This window comes from Malaclemys terrapin, chromosome 2 (assembly GCF_027887155.1).
Source record: "Malaclemys terrapin pileata isolate rMalTer1 chromosome 2, rMalTer1.hap1, whole genome shotgun sequence".
NCBI lineage: Eukaryota > Metazoa > Chordata > Testudines > Emydidae > Malaclemys > Malaclemys terrapin.
Genome location: NC_071506.1, coordinates 65,240,227 through 65,264,953, shown reverse-complemented (window position 1 = coordinate 65,264,953; position 24,727 = coordinate 65,240,227). Strand labels below are relative to the sequence as shown.

The 24,727-nt window shown below is 39.2% G+C and overlaps 1 protein-coding gene across 3 annotated transcripts in view; it reads right to left on the bottom strand.

Annotated features, from left to right (window-relative positions):
• Positions 1-24,727, bottom strand: part of TOX (thymocyte selection associated high mobility group box) — a 265,158-nt gene that overhangs the window by 52,475 nt on the left and 187,956 nt on the right. For all 3 annotated transcript variants that reach the window (XM_054021071.1, XM_054021073.1, XM_054021072.1), the window contains exons 4-5: positions 15,716-15,994; positions 7,211-7,441 (exon numbers count right to left, since the gene is read on the bottom strand). In XM_054021071.1, the coding sequence (XP_053877046.1) occupies positions 7,211-7,441; positions 15,716-15,994 (510 nt within the window). The remainder of the gene's footprint in view (positions 1-7,210; positions 7,442-15,715; positions 15,995-24,727) is intronic.

The window sequence follows — 24,727 nt, the reverse complement described above, 5'->3', positions numbered from 1 at the left end:
ACACATCAGCAGGAAAGAATGAGTGGGAAATTAAATTCTTCCCACTTGTGTCAGATCTGCCCTTATATAAACACATTAACAGTAATTTCATGAGGCGTCAAACATAGAAATAAATACTGAGGGATAAAATAATGAGGTGTTGCTATTGAGCTGAACTGTTGCAGCTAATATTACTGTGTATGAATTATGTAGCCTGAAAGCAGGCATATGTTACAGCGCTCAAAGAGTTGCTTTGCATGTGCTATCTGATCATTAAGCTTTGGGTCTCTAGGTAAATCCATCTTTCTTCCTGCTTCAAGGGCCAGTATAACATTTAAGTACATACAGACATATGCACACATTATAATCTGTACATAATGGGCCAAATTCATTCCTGGTAGAACTTCAGTAAGTCAATGGAGTTACACCAGAGATCATCTTTGCATATTACATTCATTTCCATTTTTAGTATAATAGCATGTTTATTTAGGTCTTTGGCAGAAGCTTTAAAGTCACTTACTCTAATGTAAACAAGAACATTTTGTTTGTAATTTGCTAAATCTATTACAGCCTTTCTGGGTCTCCAATTAGAAGCTTAAGGTTCATTTAGTACATTTACATCTGGTTCTGATTTTAAATGACTTTCCTTTTTCACTTAAGAACAGAAAATGACCTAAGCAGTTTTTTTACCCAGTTTGAACCAACCTTTTATCTGAAAGCCATAGAGGCTCAACTATTTAGTACGCCTAACTTTGCTCCCTAGGGGTCATTTTTCTCCCCTTTGTAGTAAAATTATGTGCAAAGGGCAACAATGTACAGAAATTGGCTACAAAAATGGGATGTAAAAGAGCCCATGCCGTTTACTCAGGTGAAAAAAATGTTTGTAGTAAAAAAGAAAGGGTAGAAAAGCTATTGAAAACCACCAAAAATCGTGAATCTATATTGAGGAAGATGTGTACTGATTTATTACTGGTAGAGCTGATTTTGTTGGGATTTTTATGAAACAAAAAACAGATTTTTTTTCAAACAAAGTTTTTAATGAAAAATGGGGAAAATATTATAAATCTTCCCCTATTTTTGACTAGCTCTAGTTACTGTACAGAAGGCAGTATTTGGGAAGAGGCTGCGGGGTATGCAAAAATATGCAGTAAACATTTGGGAGCCCCTTCCAGGGAGAGGCGAAAGTCACTCTAGACAGACAGACAGCTACGCTCTCTCTCTCTCTCTGTGCAGATGCTTGGAAATCCATGGAAACAGTTACAATATGGGACACTGAAGTGCAGATATCCGCACACAGCAAGGGAAGAGTGTTTTGCCCCTTCTTTTCTGTAGTAAGTTACATTGTCTTTCTTGGATAGCATGGTCATAATGTGCTGTGCTTTTTAAGCAGAGCTCCGCACTGCTTTCAGTTCAAAAAGGAATGGCATCATGTGTTTCATAGTATTTCTGCTTTTTCCTGATTCCTTCCATATTTCCTCAGATCACGCTTCCTCTGCCTTTTTGTAGTTTGAAAAACTTTTGTAGATCTTCCCACAAACCCTTTTAGTGGTCTAATTTGGTATGGTATCCCAACAACTAGGTTTGGGCTGGCTAACTGAGTTCTCAAGCAGGATTTGTATCAAGCTCTGACACCGTCATTCATTCTATGGTGTGCAAACCATAGGAACATATCCCTTTTTTATAGCTAATGAAACTATGATCTGCATCATGATTTACTTGATCCAACTGCTGTTCAAGTCAATAGAAAGACTCCTATAGATTTCAATGGAAGCTGTATCAAGTCACAGTATATAGAAGATTTAATATGTACATATTTTAAAAGATGTGATATAGCCGAGCTGTTATTTTTCCTTCTCAGTAGTTGCCACATAGTGGAAAAATAATTAACCAAAAAATCCCATCAGTACTTTTTAAACCTTATTTTCTCCACCTCATTATCTTTTTACAACTTATTGTGTGTTATGCTTTGCTTACTGATTAATTTATATTTAAAACAATAGAAAGGAATTCCAACTCAGGAAATGGCAATAATTCTATTTAAGTTCCTGAATAAGCATCAACTTCCAAAGCATAAAATCGCAAAGCTTTATGATTACTGAATTGAAAGTCTAATTCATAAATAAAGTAAGTATTCCTATGAGAATCCCACACTTCTTTATTTTAATTTCTTTTTGAGATTCTTTCTATAGTATCTTCATGGAAGCCAAACTCCATATAGTATGTTAATCCCTTGCTTATTTTAGAACCCAATTTCCCTACCAGAGCCCATTGATTCTGTGACAGTTACTTGTATTCTGAGACTGGAGAAGTAGGCCCTTAATATGCAGAAGATCTAGCATTTTGGGGAAGCTTCTTGTAATCAACCTAGTTGATTTCAATGGGAAGGTCTGCTTAAAAAACAAATGGCACAGAGTAGTCCTATGTTTTCCTAATGGTTGTACTGTGCAAAGTCCTGCTAGGTTATCACCAATACTGTTGTTTGTTAGTCCCAGTTTATAGTTATATTCATTGACCCATTAGGGTCAATGGGAGATTTGCTCAAGTAATTCTACAGAATTTGATCAACAGCTGTTAACAGCTGTGGAGTACTACAGGAACAATAGGTGTTGAACAGAGATTTTGCAAATGTTGATTTTTGCATAAAAAAAAGGGATACAGTTATCTCATCCTTTGACAGTTGAAAAATGTCAACCAAAAAACAATAACAACAGAAACAACTAAACAAACACCACATTTTTCATGAAACCATGTATGAAAAAATTACTTTTCTTTTACCAGCTCTAGTTTTGAGCAATTTTGATACACGGGAATCAGTGGCCCTGATTCAGCACTGTGATCTGCATGGGTGGACTTCTGCACCTATGTACGTCAAAAACTTGGCCCTGGTGTTAAATCTAAGCCTGTTGCAGGTGTAATGGCACTTTTTTCTAGCTTGTAAAGATATCCTATACCATGTGGTTTAGCGGTCATTAATAATGCTGCTCTTGCAACTTTCTTTAGCAAATATAAGTGGTAAATTTCAATAAATATGCATGTCGATAATCTCCAAGATGAATACGAGGAGACAGAGTCTACAAAATGCTGTTGAAACTGCTGAGCATTTTTTCCTAGAACTTGCTCAGCACTTTGCAGGATCAGACCCTCAGTACAATGCAGAATTAATTTTGATTATAAACACAATGGACCTAGCAAATAGGAGAGTTCTTTTGGATCAGGGGCTGTCTTTTATTCTGTTTATACTATACCAAAGAATATGGGGCTTGATCCTGATTGGTGCTTTTAGGTATTACCACAAGACATAAATTATAGTAATAAATATGTGAAATCAGTCAAAGACAGAGGAGCAAACAAACATATGGTAAAACAAAGTATTGTAATACCCTGCATATATATTTGGTTGCATTACTCTTTTCTGTTTGAATTCTGTAGCATGCAATTCTGCCGTTTAAAACGCTAATGGTTTTCCAAGGTTCAGCAATTTAACTTGAAGACAATACAGATAACAAAAACAAATTCTGTTCTACTATTTTTTTTTCCAATACAGGAATTATTCAATTATTGCTTTCAGCTGTGAGCAGGAACACTGGAATTAAATTCAGAAATTCCAGGGTTTTTTTATGAAAATTGAATCTGTATTTCTTTTAGGTCTCTGACAAGCATGGGGACTATTTTTTATACTACACACAAAATCAACAGATGAAGAGCAAAGCTTGTTTCCTCATGAATGTGCATTTTCAATTTGTTTTTGTTTATCTCCATTGTATGGTGCTGGACTATCACACAGCAACTGAGATTTTCTACTCTGCTGGGGAAAGAAAGTGAGTTCTGGAAGGAAGAATACAATGATGTACCTAATGGCTAATATGATTCAGACTCATAAATTAAAGGTAATTATAAAATATGCTGGAAGAAAGACAGATGAGTGGCTAAAGTGTTTTTTGACCTGTGTTTTTATTAAAGAACAGGAACATTAATTGGAACTAGAGACAGGGATTATTGTGAAGTTCAGATATAGATCCAAATTATCACCAACTTCAGGGGAATCTGGATCCAGGATTCTAGTTTCAATTAGTATAGAGATGGGCCCAAGATCCAGAGAGAAGCTTTTGGAAAGTTTCTGAGGGGTGTGCGTGTTTGGATTTGGGGTTCCAGTGTGTGAACATCACTAGCAAGAACTCTGAATTTACATCATTGCATGTCATGTGGGCAAATCTCTGCAAGGGCGTAAAAACATTAAGGGTGCACTATTACTGGCACGCAATGAAGGGGGAGAAGGTGTAAGCAAGGAGCCTTACCCCTCTTGTACAACCCATGTAAGGATCTACGATAATTGCAATTCCATTGTTCTCTGATACTGCCCCCCCACACCAACCCACATGGCGACACAAGTCACCTCAGATGGAATAAGGGTTAGTTCTGGCCGCTCACCCACTCGGCCCTGGCTGAGCACACCAACGACCCAAGGCTACTTTTCTGCATGCTGGGGAGGATCCTGAGAGACAACCCTTCCTGCTGTGGCTCTGCATCACCTGCAATGCCAGGCTGTTAGTATCTGCACTAAGAAAAATACAGTCAAAACTTTTTGCTACTGAAATTTATTCTGAATATAGTCCATGTTTCGGAGCCCAGAGCAAGTAGTGACTCTCATGATCCTGAGATGCAACATTCAACTATTACAGAGGAACTGCTGTACTGAAACAATCAAGTCCATCTAATCCAGGATCCTCCCTCAGACAGTGGCTGGGCACATTAGAGGAAGGCAGAACCCCACAAACTTTAATGTACCTGACCTCTATGATCCTCTGATTCACAAAGTCACCTTTCCTCCAACTGAACTTTCTGGAAGCCACACCTTATATAGTAACAGTTTCTAGGTAGAAAAATTTTTTTTTTGGTCAGTCATTAAGGGCCAAATTCTGACCCATAAAAGTCAGCAGTAAAACTCTCATTGGTTTTAATGGGACCTAAGTGCCTCTCCATGCAATCTTCCAGCTGACTTTTTGTGGGGGGTTAGTGAAGGTAGACAACCAATTCTCTGAAGTCCAGAAGTCAGGACTTATAAAAAGAATTTTTAGTGACACTCTTTTTAATAATAATAGGTTTGTATCAAGATGCTAGTCAAATTAGCACAGAATTAGTACGGAAAATGAGAAACCTCTGGAACGTTCTGCTCAGGAAGCCTTTACAGCTCTTTGTTTCTGTCAATTGGTATAATGCCTGGAGATGCTGAAAAGGACAGCTTCCACACAGTGTTTTCTATTGAAATCAAATAAACACTGTATACATAAATAGATGTTGTGCTTTCTGCCTCCCTGCTGGTTGGCTGTTTACTCTGGCCTCTCCACTCTCCACTCCTTCACAATCCCTCTGCAGCCAGCCTCACTCTCCACTGTCCCTGGTCTCCATGCCGCACTTCATTTTTCCTCGCTCCCCACTGTTCCTTACATTTCCCACTCCTGGCTTCCTGTCAGCTCACGTCCTCCCCCTACCACATTAAAACCAAACAATGACAACAGAGCAATAAACCTAATATGATATTTGCCAACCATCACTCTGACCATTGGGTCTGGCTCCTGTGATGAGCTCCACACAGAAGGACCTCTGCAACTCCAACAAGGGCCCAATGATTTCAGTGGGGTTCTGTGCAGATGCAGGTCCATCCTTGCAGAGATCCTTACAGGATGAAGGCCTTTGCTTTCCCCCTCACTTTTGTCTTTCTGATCTATTTAGATTGTTAACTTTTCAGGGCAAGGAACGTATCTTCATATATGTTTGCCCAGCATCTAGTGCAACAGAGCCCCTATCCTGCTTGGGGTCTTTGGGCACTACTGCAATACAAATAATAAATAATAGTGAACAACAATCGCTTAGGGGAGTAGAACCCTATATTATTTTCTACAGCTGGTTTCCATCCTTTGCCTTTCTCTTCAGTGGAAAAATTACATTGTAAAAAAATTAAAAACATTTTAATATGTTTGCAAAATGTAAGGACATTGTTATAGTTGTAATCAGACACTACAGAGTGTTCTCTTCCTGTGTAGCCATGATTCCCCACACCTAATTCACTGCAAGCACTAGGCTTTCTCCATGTGCTTAACAATGTACCTAGGTGTATCTTTGTTATGCAACACTATACATTCTGTCATGTTTTATGGATTAAGTAAAACATTTAATCTTATATTTCTAAGGTAGACATGCAGAGGAAACAGGGCCTTACTGGGAACACTATTACCATCAGCCAAGGCTGTATATAACTTAATTGAGAAAGACAACAATGGACCTGGAAGGAGGAAAAAGAGAAGTGCAGAGCTGAGAATGTGAAGGAAATTATTACTTTAACATGGACACAAAGGGGAGCTATTCACACTGCTTTACATTCCACCTGATCGTCCCTTACAATCACACCAGGTCTTTTTTCTAGAGAGTGCTGAAAAAAGCCCCTTGATATACCACAAGTAGGATCCATAAAGTAAAAAGATAAGGAATCAAACTTTTCCTAGACTGACCTATAGTTCCTTTTTAAAATAGAAACAATACCTTAAAAATATAACAGTGAAAATGCATTTGCCACAGAATGGTCAGTTAACAAAGGACTATCAAATATTTAGGGCCTGAGCCTTATGGCTCTTATTCCCTGTCACACTTGCATAGCTCCCATAACATCTCATCATATAGATGAGAACATCCCATTTAGTCTTTCACTTTGTACAATATTTAATGACAACATGTATACAAAAAGAGGAGGAAAGAGCTGAGCATATACTCCCACATGGTCTGAAAAGCTGTTGGGGAACGGTTTGAATAACATATTGGTATCAGCTCTTTGGTGGTCTTCAAGGAGTGGCTAGAGATAGACAGACTAAGTTTTCTGTTAAGTTGGAAAAGAATAAAGATAATAATGACAAAAGGATAAAGAGAACTGCTGAAGGGGAGGATAGGTGGTTTTTAAACATCACTCTGGCAGTGTAAAGGGGCCTCATTGTAACTGAGCCTCAAGCCCTCTGACTTTGGCACACAAAATCCTAAAAGTAATGATATAAATTCGCAGGCAGAAGAACTAAAATACTCTTTCTAGTGGCCTAATAAACTGATATATGAAATGAGGTGATAGTCCCCTGAACTCAAGTTCTGATATGACACATTTTCAGGTTTAGTCGGAATGAACAAAAGGAGCTGCTCAAAGTGGTTAGACGACATGTACTTGATCACTACAATTTATATCACATTGTACCTGTTTTTGTTCCTCTCCCAAGCCATCCCACATTGAAGCTACAATTTTAGAGACTTCACCAAATGTAGCATTTGGGTTTTGGCCCTTGATGGCTGCTTGAGTGTCTCGGAAGAATAATGCATAGGCAGACACGGGCTTCTGTGGCTCATTAGGGTCCTTCTTCTTCTTCTTTTTGGGAGTTTTGGGTTTCTTTCCCATATCAGAAGCAGGTCGCTTCTCTCCTCCATTGACCTGTAATAAAAGTTCACAAAAGGATAGAAACTCATTAAATTGTGAATCAGACCAAAAAGCTCTATTTATCAGGGCACCTACAATATACATTATGGATTTTGCTGGGGAAAACGTCTTTTGATAATCCAAATGTTGACAACATTTCACAGGGTTTCATCTATAAAAGGCATTATAAATGTTCTAGGTTATGTAACGTTTTTCCTAAAATGATTCATACATTTTGTTTTTATAAAATTATCATCTCATTAATAGATTAGCTTGTCATCTTTTTATCTTTTCGGAGTCTTATAGCTAATGGTTGTTGGAGACCTGTAATGAGTAAAATCATTACAGATTTAATTATACATTGACCACTAGTTTAATCATTAGAACCATTTAAACAGAGCAAGAACAATATAATTTCCACCTTATATTTTTCTTTCCCTTAGAGGACTATTTTAACCTACGGCTCAGTTCATTTCCCACTGAAGTTAGTGGGATTGTTTCCAGTGACTTCACTGGGAACTGGATTGGGAATCAAGTGAATTGAGATTTTAAAAAAAATGTTAATTTCCTTGTATTATTCTTAATCAAAATCAAGAGAAACAAAATTTCAGCAGTTTAGGTTGGAAATTTTTTTGACCTATTGAAGGGCTCAATTTTGGTCTTATTGGAGTCAATGGCAAAACTCTCATTAACTCTGCTGGTGCAGGATCAGTCCATTAGGTTCTGAATAAAGGAGCAAATGAGGCTCACGCATACACTTGATGAAAAGAAGAGCTTGTGTTTGTGTGTGTATACACACACTTAAAAAATCCCCAAGCCCTGGATCCCTCTTGTGGATTTCACTGCAGCCTGAAGACCTGCAAATTTGTGAAAACCCAACTGTCCTTTAACCATTAAATATTTATATTGCAGTAGGGCTTCCAACAGGATTCAGGACCCCATTTTGCCAGATGCTGTGCAAAAATATGCAAAGACACAGGCCTGATTTTCTAGGCGGCTCGAACTACATGGCAGAAAGTGGCCTCAGCAGACTGGAGAATCTGGCTAACTGTATCTGTCCCAAAGGGTTTTTCATTTGAAAAAAACTCAGGGGGAGAGGGTTACTATCGAATAGAGATGATTTCTATCATTTTTAATAAACTGTGATCAGTTTAGACATGCTAGATTACAGGTGTTCCAAAAATAAATACAGGTGCATAATGACAGTGGCTGCATATGGCTGTATATGCTCACTCTGGGCCAGACCCTTCTCCCTCTTCCTGTGTGTCACCGGACTGTGTTTAATGGGACTACTCAAGTGAGTAAAGTGAGCAGGATTTGGCCAGTTGTGGCTTTTTAATCAGAACAGCAATGTGATGAATGTAACTTAAAAAGGAAATTGCTTGGTTCCTAGGCACCTGGTTAGGCAATCAAATATGCAGTTAATGGTTGTGGAGTACACCAGCAGCACTAGAGAGAAGAGGGAAGAAGTTATAAAACACAAGCTGCTTGTTTCAAACTTGCAGATTACTATTTCACTCTACACTGTAGAAGAAACTACAAGATCAATAATATATGAAGGTGTGTTATGTGCACACGCGAAGAGCTCCCTCGTTAATTTGAGCATCCTAATCCAAATTTTCCAAACACCTCTAAGTAACGTTCACAAATCCCAGGAGCAAGGAGGCTTGACAACTTCAGACCCACAGTTAAAGTTCCTACTATTGCTATTTTAAAAGGTTTGTTTTAACGCTTTTGAATTGACCATAGGGATTTGCAAGCTTGTAGATATTTAAGATAGCAGGATGTCCAAACTACCATTTAACTATGTGATAAATAATCGTAATATGCATAAAAGGTAAGAGAAAAAAGTCTTCTTGTAAATACATTTATTTACAATACAGACATTTTATTCTCCAACCCAAATAATCAAGTGGCTTCAAACATCCCACTGCTAAAAAGGGAGTACTCCCTGGGGAAATTCCGTTTGTTTTATAAAAAATAAGTAAAGAAAAAGAATTCCAGTACTAATAACCTTGGAAATGGCTGAGATGATGGCGTACCTTATGCTCCCATCAGTCTATCAGCTTCATAGACTCCACTGCTAACCGCCAAAGCAGAGACAGATGGGAAATAAAATAAAAAACATATATATTCTTCTAGGCATAGACTCGTGCCTCAAAATCCCTAGAGGTGTAGTTAGCTCATGGTAATCCACCTCCTGTCATGCCTTATTGCTTAATTATAGTGATGTATTTAACTTATTTATCACAAGAAAGCAATAATCTTTCACTTTAAAAAAGTCGGTAGTAACCACGTTGCACAGATGATAGATCACAAGACTACCCAGTGTAGGATTTAAGTCTATCAAGTAAGGCACATTGTTGATATCTAAATGTCCCTTGAGAAGTTTGAAAATGTCTATAAATATATTTAAAATAAACTGCAATAGTACCAAATCCTTTAGCGGAGCTAGGAGAGCTGTTTTACGCATACTATCTTGCAGTAATTGCTGTAGTTTAAAATAGATTTTAATCAAGCACCATCTGCATAATAGGCTGAACAAACAACACAGAATTCTACTTATAACTCTGACCATATAAAATAAATATTGTAAAACCTCTACCACATAAAGAGAATATGTGGCAGCAGTTCCCTAGTAATCATGTTTCTGTTAGTTAATTTTTGCTACTTGCAGTCCTCTAGGTCTCTTTTCTCTGAACTACACTATTTGAAATTCTCTCATAAGCGAAATTCAAATGAGCATGGAAAAAAAACAGTCATCCATCTACTGAGAAATACATATTTGCAAGCCTATAATGCTTCTAGCATCTCACAATTATGCTTAGCAATAACAGAATACATGTTTAATGATCCAACACTATGAATTATGGCAAGAATCGCACAAATGCAGTATTTGAATTTTGAAGTGGTCAGAATAAAATGTGTAGTAAATGGGCACTTTGTTGTAAATGGTTTTATAGTTACATACAAATACTGATTTTTTAAGGTCTCCTTTTCATTCGTTTAACCACAGACTTGAATACTGAATTTAGAAGAATTCAACACAGCCAGTTTTAGGATCTGCGCCTCCTACACAAATGAGTTCCTTGGCCAGAGATTTTAGTTTCCACTTCCACTGTTCTAAGCTACTTTCAGATCATTCACTTTCAACCTCAAAATCACATTACTGTTATCCTTCTCCCTGGGTCTTACTGACAGGCCCCCTGGGACGCCTTACTCTTAAAGCAACAGTATCTAGAGCAACTACCAGTAAGTCCTCGGTAATGCCCTCTTTAATGGTGCTGCTGCTTTTCCCTTCTTTGTGTTTGAGCTAGTGCAGATGTGTATTTTAAGTCTGACAGTTCTGTATGAAATGGCCACTACTACCAGGTGTGTGCATGTCTGGAAATGCCCAGCAGCTGTTATAATAATTTATATATATGGTGATGGTTCCATAGCATGGATAGTTTTTAGCATAATTTTATGCTGTTGACTAAAGAATGTATTTAATATGAAATTCCTTTCCTACTGGAGGTTCTGTATACTAACAGTTGTATAGTTTATTTCCCTTTCCTCTTTGTTTATTTCCAGCACTGGTGATAGGTTTATTAAGCTAATATAGCCAGTTCCTGCACCCACTGAAAACAATGGGAATTTTGTCACTGCCTTCAGTGGAGTAGGGTTACATGTCTAATGCAAAGGCATACATTAGCTTATTCATTTTGTCAGTTTGTATACATACATTGCCTACAAATGAAGTCAGTTTACCCTCTCAAATCATTTAGAGAGTTTTTTTTCTCAGACAGAATTAGGTTTAGTTGTTAGAAAGCATGACAAAGAAGTATCTATTTTACTACCAAATCTTTCACAAGAAGTGCAGCAATTCTTCTTTTAAAACCACTCTGCTGGTGTAACAGGCCTAGCATAGTTGGCATTGACTTTAGCGGCGCTATACAGGTTTATGTCAGCCTAGGACTTATTTTGACTAATACTGGTAGATGAGTTGAAAGATTTTGGGACTTGCTCGTTAAATTGAAAGAATAAAAAAAGATGAGGACAATTATTATGCTTATTCCAGATAATGTGGTACTCACTCAGTCCTCATAGGAAAGTCCCACTGACTTCATCAAGTGTGCCTCAAAATCGCTATTTGTAGCAAAATTTGGGAATTACCTCATGACTGCAGTGCATGACTGCCTGAGTAAGGACTGAGTAAAGAACTCAGGAGTTATATCAATGTACGATACCACACAATGGGTCAACAGTTTATAAAACATAGGCAAAAATCCCAGAGTTTATCACACAAGATTGTGTGCAAATATGAGCTATTGGATCTCCCACTGGTCAGAGACTGGCAGAGCCCCCTCCTGTTCCCATCCAGCCCTGGTGCAATTTCTTTCAAAGGGACAAAGATGGAAGAGGAGCTGGTTTGAGAAAGGGAACCCTCAATTGCCCCTTTAGGGCAGCTTTAAGATCACTTTGTACCGGTCTGGCCCGCACAAAGTTGCTAAAGGCCAATAATCTGTCCCAGGTAGTTGGCAGTTTCCAGGGACACAGCTGTAACTGGGAGCTATACCCAGTAGTTTTTATTTGCAGTGTTGCTGTAGCAGGATATGAGACAGACAAGGTGGGTGAGGTAATATCTTTTACTGGACCAACTTCTGTTGGTGAGAGTGACAAGCTTTCGAGCTACACAGACCTGAAGAAGAGATCTTGTCTCTTTCACCAACAGAAGTTGGTCCAGCACCAGACCCTTCAGAGGAAGGTGCAAGTAAACCTACAGTAGACAGATGTGGGATAATCTGACTCCCCTGAAGATCTCATTCTAATCCCAAATAGAGATCAGTTTAAACAGTGAATCATGTAGTTTTATATCCCTTCCAAAAATTTTTTACTAACTAACTATTATAACTTTGGAAGAATGCTAAGGTAACAGTAACATATCAATTTCTGTGTACTTAGTAACTTTAATTCTGGTATATCATGCTTTCTTTTCCTGATGATTAAGTTAAGGATGATTAAGCTAAGGAGAATTTTAAAGGGAGCTTCCATATTAGCATTACTTGTTTAATACACAAATCCAGAATACATAAATAGACTTCAGTAGGAAAGACACCTATTTCTTTGTCTGTAATACTCAATAGTTCCTTCACTGTTATTGAAAATATTTGTTTTAATTTGAAATACCTGATTTAGTGAAATCAAAGTCCTAGGCTTATGATAAGGAGGCAACCTAGTGACAGAGGATGTGGAAAAAGCTAATGTACTCAATGCTTTTTTTGCCTCTGTCTTCACGAACAAGGTCAGCTCCCAGACTACTGCACTGGGCAGCACAGCATGGGCAGGAGGTGACCAGCCCTCTGTGGAGAAAGTGGATCAGGACTATTTAGAAAAGCTGAACGAGCACAAGTCCATGGGGCCGGATGCGCTGCATCTGAGTGTGCTAAAGGAGTTGGTGGATGTGATTGCAGAACCATTGGCCATCATCTTTGAAAACTCATGGCGATCTGGGGCGGTCCCAGATGACTGGAAAAAGGCTGATATAGTGCCCATCTTTAAAAAAGGGAAGAAGGAGGATCCGGGGAACTACAGGCCAGTCAGCCTCACCTCAGTCCCTTGAAAAATCATGGAGCAGGTCCTCAAGGAATCAATTCTGAAGCACTTAGAGGAGAGGAAAGTGATCAGGAACAGTCCGCATGGATTCACCAAGGGCAAGTCATGCCTGACTAACCTAATTGCCTTCTATGATGAGATAACTGGCTCTGTGGATGAGGGGAAAGCAATGGATGTGTTATTCCTTGACTTTAGCAAAGCTTTTGATACGGTCTCCCACAGTATTCTTGCCAGCAAGTTAAAGAAGTATGGGCTGGATGAATGGACTATAATGTGGATAGAAAGCTGGCTAGATCGTCGGGCTCAACAGGTAGTGATCAATGGCTCCATGTCTAGTTGGCAGCCAGTATCAAGCAGAGTGCCCCAAGGGTCGGTCCTGGGGCCAGTTTTGTTCAACATCTTCATTAATGATCTGGAGGATGGCGTGGACTGCACCCTCAGCAAGTTTGCAGATGACACTAAACTGGGAGGAGTGGTAGATACGCTGGAGGGTAGTGATAGGATACAGAGGGACCTAGACAAATTAGAGGATTGGGCCAAAAGAAATCTGATGAGGTTCAACAAGGATAAGTTCAGAGTCCTGCACTTAGGACAAAAGAATCCCAGGTGCTGTTACAGACTAGGGGCCGAATGGGTAGACATCGGTTCTGCAGAAATGGACCTAGGGGTTACAGTGGACGAGAAGCTGGATATGAGTCGACAGTGTGCCCTTGTTGTCAAGAAGGCTAACGGCATTTTGGGTTGTATAAGTAGGGGCACTGCCAGCAGATCAAGGGACGTGATCATTCCCTCTATTTGACATTGGTGAGGTCTCATCTGGAGTACTGTGTCCAGTTTTGGGCCCCACATAACAGGAAGGATGTGGAAAAATTGGAAAGAGTCCAGTGATGATTAGAGGGCTGGAGCACATGACTTATGAGGAGAGGCTGAGGGAACTGGGATTATTTAGTCTGCAGAAGAGAAGAATGGGGGGGGGGGGGGTTGATAGCTGCTTTCAACTACCTGAAAGGGGGCTCCAAAGAGGATGGATCTAGAGTCTAGACTGTTCTCAGTGGCACCAGATGACAGAACAAGGAGTAACAAGGTCTCAAGTTGCAGTGGGGGAGGTTTAGGTTGGATATTAGGAAAAATCTTTTTCACTAGGAGGGTGGTGCAGCACTGGAATGGGTTACCTAGGGAGGTGGTGGAATCTCCTTCCTTAGAGGTTTTTAAGGCCAGACTTGACAAAGCCCTGTCTGGGATGATTTAGTTGGGGATTGGTCCTGCTTTGAGCAGGGGATTGGACTAGATGACCTCCTGAGGTCCCTTCCAACCCTGATATTCTATGATAATGTGTTGTTATGAAAAAATGTATCACAAATATGCCATTATTTTATTGAAAGATTCAGTAGGAACAAGGACTGGAATAAAAAGATGGGATGTTACATTACAGAATTGAGCTCCTAGATACTATCTTCCTTGAGCAGTTCCTCACAACATTAAAAAGTATAACACATTCAAGAACTAAGTTTGTGAAATCAAGGGAAAGTTCTGAAATAATAATTGTAATCAGAATTTATTCAGAACACAGTGAAATATATTTTGCCAATTACAGGATTATTTTACAGCTTGAGGCATGAAAAACATAAATATAACTCAAAAACAAATCAGACGTACAACTCTTGACTGAATTATATTCCTTGGTGACTCACTTTGCCTCTGTTTGACCTTCCTCCTACATCTTTGCAATGAATTCCAACTTTTTTTCCCAGAAGAACTGGCAATGCTCACAACTATTACTGCTACCACATAACAGGCCCATTAACATTCTCTAGTGATTAGAACACAGAGCTGGGAGTCAGAAGACCTCAGTTCTTATCCGGACTCTGCTCCTAGCTCTTGTGTGATCTTGTGGCAAATCACAACCTTTTTGTTCCTCAGTTTTCCTGTCTGCAAAATGGAGATAATACTCACCCACTTTTGCAAAGCACTTTGAGATTTTTGCACAAAAATGCTATCCAAATGATTATATTATTATGTTTTATTATGTTTGTAGTGACACTAATGGGTGTTAAACGTATCATCATGAAGCACCAGTGCTACATACAATGTAAAAGCATGATGTCTATATAACCTTTCCAAGAAGTGAATTTAAACAGTATTAGAAGATATTTTCCTATTCTTCTGTTCTGGTTGCAATATTTAGTTCTTCTATTTATTCATCCTGCGGCCAAGTGCCAAACACTAGCAAACTGTACACACGATCCCATGCTTCCTTAGCAATAACTTGAGTCTTGATCTGGAACAAACACACTTTGTACACATGAGAGAAAATTCAATCTTTATATTAAACTCCTGTAAGAAATATTCTCCTTTACTCTTTAGTTCACTATGCAGACCTTCCATTTTCCTCATTCAGAGAAGTGTGATGTTGTTCACTCATGTTGCTTTCAGGGCTGATTGGAGTCTAGAAGATAGGTTTAAGGTAAAAGCCAATCCTTTATTCACATCAGTTAGCCCCTTTATGCTTGTTGTAAAAATACCACATGCTACAGTATGTACCTCCCTGACATGTCTCATTTGGATGACAGCAACTTATAAATTATAGCCTTCATAATTCAGGTACACATATGCCAAATAACACTTAGAGAGACTGATTCATTTAGCTAGTCCTAAAACCAGCCACCATTTGTTATTTCTAGTGCCTAACCATACCTTAGAGGTATCATCCCCTTCATCTTCATGGACTGAACTGGATGGTGAGGGAGTTGCAGACTTGCTTCCAGGTGGAGATGGAGAGTTATGGGGAACATTGTTTCCACCCATATTCAAACCAAGCTGAGCACTGAGCTGTGACTGGTTAATGGTAGTCAGCTGACCATGCTGCATCATTCCTGGCTGCCTAATTTCTGCAGGTTGAACCCTTGGTCTCATGGCTGCCATCTGAGGGTGGGAACTATATTGAGCTCCTTCTGCGTTCCGTAAATCTTGCATCTACAAAAGGAAAATTGGAAAGCAATAATTTTCCATCATCATGCCATCATGTCCAAGTTCCCTTTGGCCTTAAAAGGAATCCCTGCTGATCTACAGGATATTTCATATTTAAGAGAACTGGGAGTTTTTAATTCAAACATATGAGGCGTAAGGAATACACAAAATAACTATACAGCCAACTTTTGCATAACACTGTTTATTTTGGGCTAAAACATGCAGGCTCTTTTCAGCCCTTGGACAGGCAAAGCTCCCATTGACTCTACTGAGAGTTTTTCCTGCATTGGGACTGAAGGATATGGCCTTTTGTTAACTGTCCTTTGCATCTGTCAAAAATGAGTTTAAGAAATATAATAATACAAAACAGAGATGTCAGAATCTTGAATCAAAGTTCAAGAGGGTTCTTGTCTATCTTATGGAGATGAGTTTGAGCTGCCAAGTTTGGATCCAGATCCATACTTGCCCCAAATTCTAGGGAGTTGAACTTCTAGTACTAAGTCCAGTTTTACCTTGCCTAAAACTGCCCAAGACATGTTAATTTTTAAGATTCAGAAAACAGACCTAGGGCTCTATCAATAGGTGGATTAATTGACTAATGAACTGATTTGCTGCAACAGTCACATATGAACCTGAAGTGCTAAAGCTGCAAGGTTGACAAATTTATCCATTTTGCTATTTGGGTCACTGCTTTTTAGCATTAATGAGACTCATTTTTAATTCAAGCAATGAATTCAGTCTCTGCAAGGATTAGAATGAAAAGCATTGGAGGATGAAGCTCTTTACTTATCCAGAGGTCAAATGTACTGTACACGGATACTATAAAGGATATCCCATAATGCTTATCCAATGTACTCAAACTCATAGCTTGAGATAAGACAACTACAGAGAGTAGCTCAGTTTATACAGTTAGATGTTTTGAGGGGGGGTGATTTAAAGTTGAAGTGGCAATTCAAAGCTGAAAATGAAATGGATATAGTTATCTTAGTCGGTATCATTAAAGCATGCCATATATATCTGGTGGAATTTGACAAAAATTACCAATGTATTAGTATCATTGCGTTAGGGAAAAAGTGATAACAGTCCAATCTACTAATATAACTGTAGTTATTTTACTGATAGCCTTTTGTAGCATGTCACCCAATGATTATTACTTTAGATTTATAACCCACCTCTCTCTTCCCCCCACCCTTGCACTTGTGTGTGTATGTGCATTCTCTCTCTCTCTCCTGATAGTATACCAGTCTGGGAGATCCTTTTACAACAAGGAATTAGAAGTAGAACTAGAACTGGGGGGAAAAAAACCAAGTATGATCGTTGCCATTTTTTCATTATTGGCAGAATAAGTGATTTTTTGAAAGGTTATTTATAGGCTTGGGAATTTATTTGGTGTATTTTTTGGAGAGTGAATCACGCCAATAAATATCCTGGAATGGAGAATGTTTGCTATTTTAAATTCATTTGTTGTCCTAAAATATATCTGAAATAGATTTTGACAATGCGACCTCTCTTAATACAGTCTTGGTACTGCTTTATGAATTAATATCTCTGGAGTACAAAAGGTTTATTAATACCCATAATTCAAGTTCATTCAATAACTAACCCATTGAAAAAAACCAGTGCACAGCATCAACTGAGAACTTGAATCTTGAAAAAAACATTTATATTTTTAAAGATTGTTACTGACTTTCTGCTCCCTTTTTTCAAATACCAGCTTCCCTCCTAGTAAAACATATTAGCCTTGAAAGCTATCATTATCTCTGCCTCTAGCAGACAATCTATATCAAAACAGTTGTACACATAAAACAGTAACTACTTCTTGGCTGTATCTCTTCTGATCCAGCTGTTTCACTGAATAGCAGTTGGTGAATGGAGAACTGGAACATGGGTAGCCCTGAGGCCTTATTTGCTAATGTTACTCACCAGCTGCTGCTTTATGTGGTGTTAGCAGGCAAGGCTTGGAAGTTTGCCAGTTGCAGCAAGAACAAGGGAAAGTGAGGTATCTCTGAAGCCCTTCCATTTACCCCTGTCTGTCATCTTTTGACACTGAACATTGTTGAGTGCTATCCCCAGGGCCATTGAGAAACACTGCTGGAGTTAAACTGTGAATAGAGCTTACACTACCCCTTTGTACACTATTTTTTGGGTACCTCTCAGACAATCTAAGGAAACTACAGATCAGTGCTAAAAATAGACCCTTTTGGCTTCACATATTAAAGGAAGCTGTAAATGTAAAATAAGTAAATTTTTCATTAGAAATACTCTATTATAAAATGCACTATTAAAAAACCTAAACAAGTATTTTTGTCAATATTTCAAATGACTGTGCAAGTATATGCCTCAGTGAAAGCTGGACACAAATTTAATAATAATATCATGTTGTTTATTTTTATCTAAAATGTATTTCTAACTGACAACATATCATTGGCTATCAAAACTGATTGGTTATTAAAACATCCCAATCTTGCCACACTGATCATCAGAAGCAAGCTCCCCAAAGACCAGGACAAACCAACCCAAAGTGGCACCAGACCCTGCCAAAACAACAGATGCAAAACCTGCAGACATATCTCCACTACTACAGGGATCAACATGCTCCACAACACCCTTCAAGATTCATGGGTCTTACATTTGTCTATCAGAACATGTAGTGTACCTCATTCAGAGCATCAAATACCCCAACATTTATATGGGTGAAACCAGGCAATCATTACACTCTGGAATGAACTCACACAGAAAAATGACGAAAGACAAAAAAAAAAAAAAAAAACAGATCAACTCAATTTCTGACCTATCCGTTCTCACCCTGCACAACACCTTCAAAAGATGAGCCTAGGAGCTTAAATTAATACTTTCCTAGACATTAAAAATTATAGATTTGTAAAGACACTGGATTTATGGCTTATTACAACAACCTCTAACCCGCTAACCTTCCTTTGTCCTACGATTGCAGATGTGTTAATTGCCCACTACATCTTGAATGATCTCTTGCAACATGTGTTAACTCATTATGCTTAACAATCTGTTCCAGCTTGTATTTGCTGTGACTATCTTTCCCTACAGTGACTACCTTTCCCAGACCCGAAGAAGAGTTCTTTGTACCTCAAAAGCTTCTCTCTTTCACAAACAAAGATATTACCTCACCCACCTTGTGTCTCTGTTTATTAAGACCTCTTTATACATTCTGCACATAGCAAGAACTATTTACAACCTATAATGTTCTAGATTTCAGATGCAATCAACTTTTCTTGTGAATTTTTAAAACATATGGATATAGGTTTCCATTAACAACAGCTACAGTATTTCACTTACTTTTGCAGAAATATGAGTAAGAAACATGAAGAGTACCTTCTTAATTTGCATTTATATTCCAATTTAGACACTAAGGCCCTGTCTACACTAATGAGGTAAGTCGATCTAAGTTACGCTAGTTAAGTTACACAAATTATATAACTTATGTCGACATAGCTTAGATGGACTTACAGCGGTGTCTACATCACACTATGTCGATGGGCGACACTCTCCTGTTGAGACAGCTTCTGCCTCTCAAGGAGGAGGAGTTCTGAAGTCAACAGGAGAGCGCTCTGCCATCAACTTATTGTGTCTTCACCAGACCCACTAAATTGATGCCGCTGCCGCACCGATTTAGCTGGTAGTGAGAACAAGCCCTAAGGAATAAACCCTCTAACCACTGCCCAGCCTGAGACAGTACAATGGGTGGAGGGTAAATGCATGGAGAGAAGGAATCCTTCTCCCAAGACTGTGGCCCTAATGCATCCCCTCTGCAGGAAAGTGGGGATACAAACAGGAGACTCTATGTAGCTGTGGATCTCTTGGCATTGCCTCTGTCCTGTCTCCCACCCACCCTTGCCACTTCCTGCATGGGCTTCCCAAATCCTCATGCACTCCACAGTGGATACAATGGGACGATCCATGGAGATGGGAGCAGCCTGTCCATAAATACATTCTGTATACTTGGATTTTGATAAAAGCAGGCACTTACACCACATTAAAACTAATTTTAAAATAATCATGGAACTACTCTATGGAAAGCAATTCACAACAAACGTGAACAGTAGAGAATGTCACTTTTCTTTATACCACTGATGGGAAAGCTTAAGCTTTCTAAGCAATGCAACATACTCAGGCCCACCTGAAATTCCTTACAAGTACGCAGTTAAATGCAACCAAGTAGCAGCAGCAGCAAATATTTACATTCAGGGCTGACCAAAGGGCCACAATTCTATTCTGCAGCAACTTTCAAGATTTTGAAATTTGTTTTTGTACAGTATTGGAATGAAAACAAAACCCAAGGAAGGTATGTGTCTACATGTGCAGGTGTCAGACTGGATACTGGCCTAGGATGTGGGAGACTCAGGTTCAAACCCCTACTCTGCCTGATTCAGAGCAGTTTTTCATTCCAGAGCAGTGACTTGACCCAAATGTTCTGAACAGCTCGATCTATATTGCAGTCATGCCCAAAGGCCCCAATCAGTATTGTGGTCTCATTGTGCTGGGTGCTCAAAAACTAAGCCCGTGCTGGTGGAAATTACTCTTCCCTGCCCCAGCTGTCCCCTCGCAAGAGAAGACAAGTGGTGTTGCCTGAAAAGGGCAGAGTAAAAGGCTGGATGGTTCTACCCAGGGGAATGCAGCTGCAGACTGCAGTCTGGGCTATTTGAAGCCCCACCCACAGAAGTCACAGAGTGGATACACTGAATCAGTGCATTCCCAGGACTGCCCCAGTCATGTGCCCATTCTGGCCATTTTTGTCCTGGTTTGCTGGCCCTCTACAATACAAAAAGAAGTTGCAGTCACTTTCTGATGTCACAGTCCTGAAAAACTTTCCCACCACTTAGGTTTTACATTGGCTGGAAGAAAATGCCATAGACCCAGGAATGGGCCCACATCTTTAACCCTAAAAAAAGTCAAAATATCACTACTGGCTCAATATACTGTTACCTGGTAGAGTTCCACTGAGTCTTCCGTATTTATCTATGGAAGCTATATATGTGCACTTTGCTCCTTGGGGCAGGGACGTTGGCCTCTTATCTGAAACACTATGGCTCTGTACAGACAGTCAGGGCCAGCTCCAAGTTTTTTGCTGCCCCAAGCAAAAAAAATTTCCCGCACCCCCCCAGCCCCGCCCCAACTCCGTCCCTTCCCTGCCCCATTCCAACCCCTTCCCCAAATCCCCGGCCCCGCCTCCTCCCCCAGGCGCGCCACATTTCCCCTCCTACCCTTCCCTCCCAGGCTGCGGCACACTTGGGGGAGGAGGTGGAGGTGAGCTGGGGGGGGGGGAGCGGTTTCTCTGCCCCCCCCAAGAGTTACTTCCTGCGACCCTCCCCGCGCCCCCCACCGCTGCAGCTCACCTACACTCCGCCTGCTCCCCTGAGCGCGCCGCCACTGCTCTGCTTCTCCCCCATCTCTCCCAGGCTTGCCGCAAAACAGCTGATTCGCGCGGCAAGCCTGGGAGGGAGGGGGGAGAAGCGGAGCGGCAGTGCGCTCGGGGGAGCAGGCGGCAGTGGAGCAGAGGTGAGCTGGGGGGGGGGGAGCGGTTCCTCTGCCCCCTCAAAGGTTACTTCCTCCGGCCCTCCCCGTCAGGGCCGGCTCCAGGTTTTTTGCTGCCCCAAGCAATAAAATAAAATAAAATAAAATAAAAAGCCGGAGTGCCACCCCTTGAAAAGTGCTGCCCCCAAAGGGCCAAAATGCTGCCCCTTGAAAAGTGCTGCCCCAAGCACATGCTTGGAATGCTGGTGTCTAGAGCCGGCCCTGCAGACAGTAATAATTGTGCAGAAAGCACATTTCCCATTCTTTGTAAGCATTACATGTACATCTAACGCAACCACAGGCTACTTTGAAAACAGAAACTCATGTTCCTTAGGTTTCTTCCAAATAAAGATTTACAAAAGTCACCAAAGTGAATCTGTCTTGGACCCTCATTCAGTATGCAGGCTGCAGAGGGCTACGTTGCTGAACACTCTCTGCTGAATAAAATGATGAGGCAAGGCAGTCTGATAGCTAAATTCCAACTTGGAGAACAAAGTTTCAGATATCAGAATATTAGAAATTTGGATGTTACAGAAAATAAGGATAGTCTTATTTGACATCCTCAATGAACTCTCTGATGATCTAATAATGATGGTACTTGGCATTTCTATATCACTTTCCACCCAAGGATCTCATCATGCTTTTACAGACGAGGAAACTGGGACACATCTTCTGCATTTTTGTGCTTGCATTTCAATTATAGGCGCAAATGTGAGTAGCTGCACCTGTAAGTACCTGATTGCAAGTTCAAATAAGTAGTCAGAGATGCAACTACTGAGGTTTGCACCTAAAATTCATATTATAGGTGCAAAGAAGGCACAAAAACTGAGAAGTTCAGTTTCATGCTGGTTGAAAATATACTTCTAATTACTTGCCCAAAGTAACTGGAGAAAATAGAACTCAGGTGCCTTAAAGAACACATCATCCTTCCTCCCGTGTCTTTAAAATGAACGTGAACACACCCAATATGACTGCAACACGGAAATGTCTAACTGGGAGACCATCTCGGTGTATTATCCTGATATTCTTATCTGATGCAATGACTGGGACAGTATCCATCAAACCATTCCTGGATCTGAGACATAACATTGGTTTTCTGATTTAAGCCTGGCTACCCATGCAAGACACGAAGACATGTTAATTGTCATGGCCTAGCACCCATAGATTTTTCAGGTCATGAAAACTGAGATTCTCACATAATTACATAACACTCCAGAAGCTGAGGCTTAAGAAAAACAGAAAATCTCACAAGACTCATGATAAAATTGAGAGAACTGGCAACAACGAGAGGGAGATGAACTTCAGAGAAAATATCAATAACGTAGGGTAAAAACATCTCATGTGTTTTGTAATTATCCAAAATACTCCAATTATACACCCCAGAAATCCAGAAATACAAATTTAAAAGAGATCCAAACATTTTAAAACAGTGGTTCTCAAACTTTTGTACTGGTGACCCCTTTCACATAGCAAGTCTCTGTGTGCGCCCCCCCCCCATACATTAAAAACACTTTTTTAATATATTTAACACCATTATAAATGCTGGATGCAAAGCACAGATTAACACCAGAAGCGTCATATATATATATATATGAATACCTCAGTGTCATACTGTAGTGCATCTTATATATCATGGGCTACAATGAAAGTATCATTCAAAATTTGTATTTTATTAGGGAAATCATTCAATAATCCTTTAAAAATTAAAAACAGAAACCTTGAAAGTAAAATGAACCCTAGACAAGGGAAGCATAAGAAAAAGAATCTGCTATTAAGTTTGCTACTTAAAACCTTCTAAAATCATTCTGTTAAAAAAAAAATAAAGCCATGTTAGGCTGCCTTATGTAGCACTGACTTGGTAAGTGACTGTAAGCTCCTTTAAAACAATTTTAAAAAATACTCAAAATTTGATTGAAAAAATTTATAGCACAATAATATAATGACAATATACAGTTTCTATATTTCTTGGTACACAATTTTGTGACTATTAACATTCCTTTCTACTTTATTCTTTAATATCCTTTGAGTCACACAGGGCCAAGGACTCAAAACCAATCATTACAAAAACAAAACAAAACACCTACTGACTTCTATTCAGTTTAATACAATAACCCTTTATTTAAAACAACCTCCAATAAATTTCATTATAAGAAGTTATTAAAAGGGTTAAAAACCTATTAAATGTCAAAGAATTTGCCTGACTCAAACTTCTAATAAAGAAACAGAATAGGCTTTCTTTCTGAATTATTTAAATCTTTACTGACTGTGCACTGAACCATGAAATTAGAAAAGTGTTATTAGAAGTGTTCTCTGGTTTTTATAAAAGTTGTAGCATAGAATGTATCAAACCAGAGTCTTTAACTAGACTAGTTAAAGAAATAGGTTTTTAATCCCACATACATGGTTTCCACTGATATAAAAGGGTCATAATTAAAACTCTAGCCTGCAAGTTGAAGATAATAAAATTATTATTACAGGAGCACACATGTTCATTTAGTATATTCTGGATGCATGTTTCCACTTTAATTTGGACAAATATCTTCAGTTTTGTTTGATCTTGCAAAGTTCACTAATTTGGATCCTCTCAGCAAATGATTAGGGTTTTAATAGTGACTAATTTTAAAGTATTAATGGTGAATAATTTGTGTTATCTTTTTTTAAAGTGTCTAATGCTTACAGGGTCAACAGCAGGTGTAGGTTGACACCAGACCAGTAGGATCCAAGAAGTGTAAGTAAAATATTTTTGCACATGTTTTCTGATAACAATATTAACTCTCCATTGCATTTAACAAATAACTATAGCCCAGTTTTATATTTTAGCAATTATTCACATGAGAAAGACAAATATGCCTTACACATTTATTTAGACAACTCTACAGGAATCTTGAATCAGCAGTATATTCAAACAGATTCAGTCAAACACACCTGAATCAATAGTTATTCTGTAAAACAAATGCAGTCAAAAAGAGACTGACAAGAGGCTATGCAAAGCAACATTGGTTCCCCATAAAGGATCCAGGGGACCTGAAGCTATTATGTCTAAGAATAAAAAATAGACTGAGAAGTGTTGGTGAGGAATAGTAGTAATTTCATTCATCAAAATTCTGTTGTAGGGTAATATCCGGTGAGGTCCTGAGAGTCTTCATCTCGTATTGAACACAATGGGCCAAGTCTACCTGTATTTGGTACAGG